Here is an 8713-nt window from a genome sequence, read left to right as displayed (position 1 = left end):
GGGGGGAAAGAGAGAGAGAGAGAGAGAGAGAGAAAGAGGCAGAGAAAGGTCAGTTTCGAAATCAGAGGGAAACGGAAACGATGGAACGAGCTGAGACCGGCAAGAGAAGATGGATATGAGGGAAGACGCTGGCAGCGAAAATGCAAAAGACAGAGAAAGGGAAGAGAAAGGGAGAGAAAAGGGAATAACGATGGTCTCTTCAAGTGACCCGGTGCGTTTTTTCAGGACAATTCGATACGAATAAAACCAATATGTTTCCTAAGGCATCTTTATTGGACGAACTTTTATCCGCGTTAGATCGATCCAGACAGGCCAGGGAATTGCATCTTCCAATATCTCGTGGATTATAATTCTTTCCGTCGCGCGTTAAAAATGCATAATGTTACGCATTTATTCGCGGATTCATCTTTCGCGATTGATCGCTTTTCATCTTTAATTTTTTTAATCCTCTTGCGCGCATTTTAAGTAGGATCAAAGGATATGACGTTTACGTTTAGTTTTGCCGGTAAAGCTCGTAGGTTTTCGTAGATTTCCATATATATCCATATATATATATATATATGTATCTCGCGTGTGAAAATCCGTTCGGTCAATTAGTCATACATATACCAGGAAAACTTTATCATGGCAGATTTCTCCGGTGATTTGGAGTTTGTCGGATATTCGGCGAATGCAAATGCCCTAGGTTTATGCGACGAATTTTACCGCGTTGTCATGCAGAATGAGAACATTGTCACATAGTTATACGCGTTATCCGCACGATGCGACACGCCCGCAACGGGCTTGATGAATATTTGTCGGAAAACGCATCATTCGCCGCTTTCAGAAAACACGCGCATGCACACACACACACACACACATATACACACTCACACAGTGCGTATATCATATAGATATACGGGCCGCGTTAAATGCCGACAGCCTTGAAAACTGCGGCGTAACAAAATTCGAGCTCGTTCAACCCGCTCGTATTTTGTTCCCACGTCCCTCTGTCACGTGCTGCCCAAACTCCCAAAAAAATTTCCTTGTGGAATATTTCCGCGTGCCATACAGTGGTGGCGAAAAAATTACGGTGTTAGTTAACCGCGAGCGTCGAGTTAATTTTCAGTGTATCTCTCCCACGAGCCCGCCTTTAAATACGCTGTTTTTTCGCTCGGGGATCGTTGAAGTGACGCGAGTATAATTTAATTTAAGCAGCAAACGCTTACTCATCACTGCGCCGAGAATTAGAAAAATCCGTTAAAAACCGTTAAAAGAAGAGCACCGGCCAAAAGGAGATGCCCTCGCAGAGAGTTAAATACGCTCTTGCGCATTTGTCGCGTAAGGAACACACCGCGCGATTAGCGCGTCCAAATTGGAGAAGGCTTCGCAAAATCGATACAGATGTCCTGGTACATTCACGATCATATACATTAGTCCGTTTATATCAGAATAAGAAATATATTGTCTCACCCCTTTGCGAAAATTTTACTACTCCACGTAATAGATGCCGAATGTAATTTTTTTAAAAATTCTCGCACAAATATTTGCATATTTTTATCGCAATTCCGACAATAATAGCGTTATATCTATATCACGCTTATTTATCAAGTAAATTCAGGCAGCATCGAGATTAAAATGATACAATTGAATGAGACATTCTTGAGACGGTTGCAGGTATTTAAATGTCTCCTACAATATTAAATATCGTCGAGATATCTCTCGCAAAATCAAACGGTCGTTGTATGAAAGACGCGGAGCGCTCTTTCACGGAGAAAAGGAGAAAGGTTCAGTTGAAAAGGATCGATGTGACAGATATTCGAACGGTGTCTCTGCGCGCGCTGGAAAAGCCTTTGTGTATTCCCCATCCTCCGTATATATGTGCCTTGTGTATCGACATAGTTATATATTTTTCAGGCGAGCCCTTTTACAGTTCGACGCGCGGCTTTAAGGAGCCGCGCCTCCAAGCGCATCCGGGTTATGGCACAACCGAAATTCGTAACTAAGAAATATGATCCCGCGTAAGTGCACAAGTCGTCCGCTCTTCTACCTCGTCAGGTTATCGCGAGTCCTCTACAAAATTTATTATCGCGCAGCGTGGCACCACCCCCTTACCCGCGCATTCATCCGAAGACACTCGCGGCGAAAAGCAGCAGACGTATCGTCGATCTGGCGCTACCCAAAAGAAGGTGCATTTATATCCCTGTGCTCGGTGCTGAGTTAACTCGGTCTTGACGGGAGAGTCTCGAGTTAAATACATAATCAACCTTAAATTCAATCGACTTACATTCAGAAAATTACAAGCGATAGGTCAATTTGATTTATTTCATATTATTTATATAGATATATCAGAAAATTTTTTTTTACTTAAATTATGTATATATTGAATAAAAATATTATTTTTATATGATTATTTGATTTCAATATGTCGGCTGAAAATTGACAACTGATAAAAATTTAGTAGATGATAAATGTACACCGGATTAAAAGCATCTTAAACGTTAGAGTTCTGCTGGAGACGATGAAATTGGCAGCTACCAAAAACGTGAAGGCAACCGTGAGCGATCTGCTGGCGAAGGTTCGAAAGTCGCGGTACCAGCGGTATCGCGTATTCTGCAACACGCGTCAAGAACGAGAAGCAAGGAAAAAGTAAAGTCGATACATTTCCCACCATCACATGTCACGTTTTTCTCTGAGAACGACACGCGCATCCTAGAAATAATCTTCCCTCGGATTTGCACAAGTAACTTGACCTCGATAGTAAATGTGAAAAATACGGGAAATGGTCTGTTTTAATCTCGCTCACGAAAATTACAGAATTAAATGCACATTTACACATTCCGTAGCTGCTGTTTAACTTTTGGTAACGCATTACTCAAATATGAATAAAACGAAACTTACGTGCTGTTTTCGGAAATAATCCACATGTTTACACGTGAAAATGACATTAATTTTCCATTTAAATAACTTGATACAGAATTGCAATAATACATTAGCGAGCAAATAATAAAACATAAGCTTAAACGACATCTATATTGATTTCGCTAATGAACGGGTGCATCAAATTTTGCGTTTAATTAATGGTAGTCACCTGATACTGTTTTAGAATTAATTATTAATAGCGCTCAATGAAATTCGAAATTGCACTTACTCTGAATTTATTGCAATGGTTACAATCATTGGTTCAAAAGCAATTTAATAGTTTCCTGCTATTCTCATTTACTGTGTAATATATGTTTTGTTATGTGAGGATATTTCATGATAACAATTACAGTCACACTTTTCATATTTACAAATTTTTTAACATTAGAAACATAAAAACTCTCCTTTCTTTTACGAAAATCGATAAACGTACTATTTTATAATAATGACAACATTCTTATTGTTCTTTTTACAATTATATTATTACATAATTAAAATATAGTTAAAATAAATCGACATCAGGCCGGTAATTTTTTAAATCGAGATAGACAAATTAATCGATATCCCGAGTTTTACCTTAACAAAATATTTTCAAGTTCCCTTGATAAAATACTCCCTGTAAATTCAGGAGAAAACGAATGGCCAAACTGCGCAAGGCTCTCACAAAACCGGAAGACTGGCAAAGGCACATGCGGGTTCTAGAAAGACTGGCTGCGCCTAAAGTCGTCGTAAGGCCCAAAAAGAGGAAGCCCGTAAGAAAAATGTCGTTCTCCGCTCATAAATCAATATTAATCGATCTAGATAAGAGTATGTTGGTCGCGTCACGGGGGGGAATTCTGATGACGGGGTCAATCGATCGTGCGCACCGACGTTTCAGATTAAGAAGAAAAAGAGGAGACCGATCGACGTGGAGCGTATGCACTTTTTGGCTCTACCGGCGATCCGGGAATTGCCGAAAATCAAGGATCCGTCGAAGGTGGCAGAGCGCGCGCTCACTTATCGGATCACGAAGCGGACGGAGAGACTCGCGGTTTTAAAAAAACGACCGGAAATCCAATTGCGAACGCCGGGCGCCGTTTCGCCAGTCGCGATGAAAGCCATCGGTAGTATACGCACTTTTATTCAGTCTCTTATTAATTGTTTTATCGCGCAATCCCTCGCCCATTTCTCACCCGATATTCATCGCCATCGAGGAAGCATGTCGTTTATATCGATTCGCTGTATCGATACTATTACATGCTATTGGATTTCCGTAACTGCATTTATATGGGGTGCGCGAATAATTCCCTTCCAAAGATTTTATGACAAATTTGCTGTATTTTTCCCTGACAAGCATTTTATAAAAATTTCTCTTTTATTATTTAATAGAAATTTTTTATATAACTTTTAATAGAAATATTTTATAAATTGAATGTTTCGAAATAAAAAATACTGTTAAATTTTGAGAATTTTTCTGAAATTATTTAATATTAAAGCTTTTATCCCGAATTATATAAATATCATATCACAAATAGTTTTTAGTTAATTCCGACAATAAATTTAATAATATTTTTTATTTCGAAATACTTAATTTTTAAATATAATTTATACAAAATAATCATTTATATAAAAAACTTCTAATAAGTAATAAAAGCGAAATTTTAAAATGTTTGTCACGGAAAATAGAGCAAATCTGCTATTTTTCTTGGCAAGTCCTCTATTATTTCTAATATATATAGACCACTACTACTTATGGCTATCGTATATATCCGATGAATTTAGGACACCCTGCATAGTAAATCCGTGATTTCGCCGGCCCCATTTCTATACGTTGGAAAAGACGACGGATTTGCTCCTCGGTGGCTGCGCGACTGTTCAATAGCTTATGCGGTAACATTGAGGTTTCGCGAACATATTCCATATTCCATATTTCATATATGTATATATATATATATATATATATATATATATATATTTATTACGGGATAAAAATGAAATTCACATATATATATTTTTTTTAACGAGTATGTTTTAAGCAAATACCTTTCAAAATCGAACATTGATGAGAAATATTGGTTAGATTACAATTTTAATGACATTGAAAATATTTTTATGTGGAATTGTTAATTGAGCTAAAATTTGATAAAAATTTTTATGAAAGTAATAAAACGTTTAGCGCGTATCGTATTCATTTTTGATCAATATCGAAAATATTTCGCTATTAATTTCAGATATCACTAAATTTCGCGTGATATAATGCGGAATTCGCGTTATCTTTCCGTTCAACCATAACTGCGTGGTAACGATTTTGTAGCATTTGATATAGACACAGGGGAGATAAACGGGATATGGTCTACACATTAAGCTCGCAGTACACGAATCGTGTTTTGTTACCGATCTGCCTGTAAATGCTACTGCATTGCTCGCTAGACTGTCTTGCGCTATTTCATATTGTAATGTTAGCGACACTTGTCGGTATTATAATTATTTAATGAAAATCGCTTGCAACGCGAAAGCAATTTATTCCCAATCTCTAGTACAAAGACATACACAATTCTATTTAATATTGCTTAATATTAAGCATATATAATATATAGTAAAATGGTGTAATAGAACTCCACATTTTCAGAAATTAATATGATATTTATGATGAATAGATTTTATTAATAATTAAAATTTACAAAGACTTACTAATATTATAATTAATAATTGCACGAATTTTTGATTTATTCGAGTATCTTAATTAAATTTGGAATTTTCAACTTTTTAAAAATATTGAAAAGGATATGTTTCCGGATTTCGATGAAAAACATCTCAAATAACTACAATCAACAAAAATACATTTTTTAAAAATAAAATTCAACGAAATATGAAAATTCATATCTTGATTCAATAAAAGTATTGATTGTAAATATTTATAAGGATTGCATTATTCTTTCTATTTCTTTTAAAAAGAAACATTGACCCATTTATAGTGCCTTGATCTTCCTCGTTGTTTCTAGCAACCTCTTCGCTTCATTCCATCCTTGTAGCTTTTCTTTTATACGTCTTGTTCATAATCTGCAAAAAAATGATAAAAAAAATATTATAATAGAGCTAGGCACATTATTCCTAACATGGGGCATTTCTGCATTTTTTAACTCCTCATACATATAGAAAAGACATTTATGTATGGCTATTATATATTTTGTAGATTATATCTTGAGAAATATATAGTAAGAATATGTATAAACATAATAACAATTATTTTTATTGAATGAAAAAAATGATAAAAATGTTTGCCAAAAAATTTTACAATATTTTTCCTTTAAAGTTATTGAGAGATGTGAAATCCCACTCGGAACAGTTCTATGCGGTTTTCCGATTGATTGTGTATATTGCCAATTATCTTTTTCTCGTTTCCATAACACTTATTGGTAAGCTCATCATGCCTGGGGGAGCAATGAATGGGGCATTTTCTCTGTCGGGGTGTATTACATCGTTTTATCCTATATATTATTCCATTAATATATTTGATTTTGTTAATTGCATTTTTATTGGACTTTTGCACATCGAGTTTCGTTTTTATTATTTTAATATCGATTATTTTTTCACCATACTGTCCATTTTTTTATATTTTTGGCCAGTTTGAAACTCTATTCAACAATTTTTCACATATGTCGGTCAGTTTTTTCATTCCGTTTGTGTATACCGTGTCCTGCGGCGCGTTAGTCGGCCGCGTCTGATTAAACGACGTCTTCTTCCACTATCGATCGACAAGGCGGCCGTGCGACAGTAGATTAATTTTCCTTTGAGCCGCGCGGCAGGAACGTAAATAAACGGGTCTAAATAGTCGAGAGTCGATTGTCGGATCAAACCTGTGTATCGAGAGCAACCATCCTTCTCTCTCTTCCTCTCTCCCTCTATCTCTCTTTCTCTCTGTCCCTCCCTCTTTCTCTCTCCCTCTTTCTTTTCTTCCTCCTCTCTTCCTCTCTCTTTCTTTAAGTCAACTTAAGTATCGTCTAGTGCCGCCTGTTGTATGTAACTTTCTCTGTAACATATTTCTAAGGGGATGCCTGCTCGAGTTTCTCTTCGAGCTATCGTCGAGCGTAAACCGACGTCTCGTCGCTGACATGGAATTTAATTTTGCGCGCGAGACGTTGCCTGATACAAAACGTACAAGTCCATCGAGCCTCTCGACGATAATAGGAAGGCGTGCAGTACATAAAATGAGAGCCGGCCGCTTTTAATTTTCTCGTATAATCGCGCGCGACGAGAGCGAGTCGGTGCGGAACATTTTTTCCTATTGAAATCCGTAATAAAATACGAGATACAGAGGAGAGAGTATAGTGAAAAACGTGCCCGATCGCGTTCAACTTTTGTAATATATCTTTCACGCGCGCTCCGGCTATAAAGCAAGAGACATAAATCAAAATATTGTACTTTTCAGGAGAGGCAAAAGAAGATTAAAGTATTAAATATTAACCAAATAAGTCTCTCTTGATGCTATATTCTAAAAAAATTATCCACATACTGTTTAATTATCTCAATTTCGACAAAAGTGACTTTTGAGACTTTTTTTTTTTTTTTTTAGAAAATGTAACACATTATCCAAATTACTATTTTCGACCCGGAATTTTAATAGTTAGAAATTTACTTATTTATGAATATTTTTAATCGTACACGACTATAATTAATACTGGTGCAAACACACACATTGCATATTAGAACATTAATCTATGTATATTGCTATATTACGTAGTCGTGTGTAATGTAACTGCCGAGCAACTAATCAAACAAATATCGCTCTATCGGCTGCGGTTCGTGCAAAATGAAATTCAGGTGAGATTATACATTTACGGTAACCGCGGGAAATAGTTTGTTTCATAGTACAATATAGTTAGTCTTGCCTCATGCGCGCGGTGAACTCGTTGATAAAAATAAAGCGGTAGCAAGGCAATATTAATGGATAGGACTGACTATTCAGACGGTGTAACCCATTTAATGCCACAGCTTCCGAGAGAATAATCGCTTTGGCGAAACCTGTTCAACGTCCTACGGGCATACAGACGGACTTACGTGAGGACGCCTTCGTTGTCTCGCCGGCAGCGTTAAAGGCGAGGTGTTCCAAACGTCTCAAGAGTCTCGCCAAACCGAAGAAATACCCTAAACCCGTCTTCAAGAGATTGAAAACCGCGCTTAAACGATGAAACGGCACGGGAATAATGGAGTAGATACATTTATACAACTCACGCTTTTTGTTTTTTTTTTTTTTTTTTTTTTTCAAGTGCAGACGCGTTAAAAATTTGCAATTGTATTGCAATATCCTCGTGCAATTTTATAAATGAGTGAGAACCAGATTATACAATTTTCAGCCTTCTCGAGCAAAATACATTATATTATGATTATAATGAGAATGTGTAATATGTTGGCGGAACATTTACGTAATAATCTGAGTACTTCTGTATGTAACGCAAATATATATACTGTTTTTATTAATAAATTATGATTTAGAATGGAGATTGCAGCGAATATATTGCATCGCAAGAATAATAATTCATCCCACATGCGATAATCGGAACGCATCTGGTATTAGCGCTACACTTTGATGTATTCGCGAAACATGTGTGAGGTACACGTTATATTTTGCAAACGCACCTATGATTCGCCTCGCGAGATGGCACGGGCAATATATCAAAAAGCGTACGGGTTTGTCGTGTTGCATTATGAGCGCGTTGCGGCAAAATCGTGAGATATAACCGACGTCGACGTCGTAAATTAGGCCAAGCCGGCAATCTGCTAACGCTCGAAACGGATTACTGTTACGTAATGTTATAACGAACATTCTAGCTGT

General features: G+C 36.7%; 1 protein-coding gene across 1 annotated transcript; it reads left to right on the top strand.

Annotated features, from left to right (window-relative positions):
* The first annotated feature begins 1277 nt into the window (after positions 1-1277).
* On the top strand, positions 1278-8113 carry LOC112639783. Its single transcript, XM_025414873.1, has 7 exons — positions 1278-1391; positions 1897-2000; positions 2076-2168; positions 2485-2628; positions 3530-3653; positions 3779-4026; positions 7847-8113. Exons 1-7 carry the CDS (start codon positions 1278-1280, stop codon positions 8067-8069), a joined length of 1050 nt encoding a protein of 349 aa, XP_025270658.1. The 3' UTR covers positions 8070-8113.
* The last annotated feature ends 600 nt before the right edge of the window (positions 8114-8713 follow it).

Source organism: Camponotus floridanus, unplaced genomic scaffold (assembly GCF_003227725.1).
Source record: "Camponotus floridanus strain SB8 unplaced genomic scaffold, Cflo_v7.5 scaffold9, whole genome shotgun sequence".
In the NCBI taxonomy this organism is placed as follows: Eukaryota; Metazoa; Arthropoda; class Insecta; order Hymenoptera; family Formicidae; genus Camponotus; species Camponotus floridanus.
The sequence above is the reverse complement of the archived record's forward strand: the minus strand, read 5'-3'. Positions and strand labels throughout refer to the sequence as shown.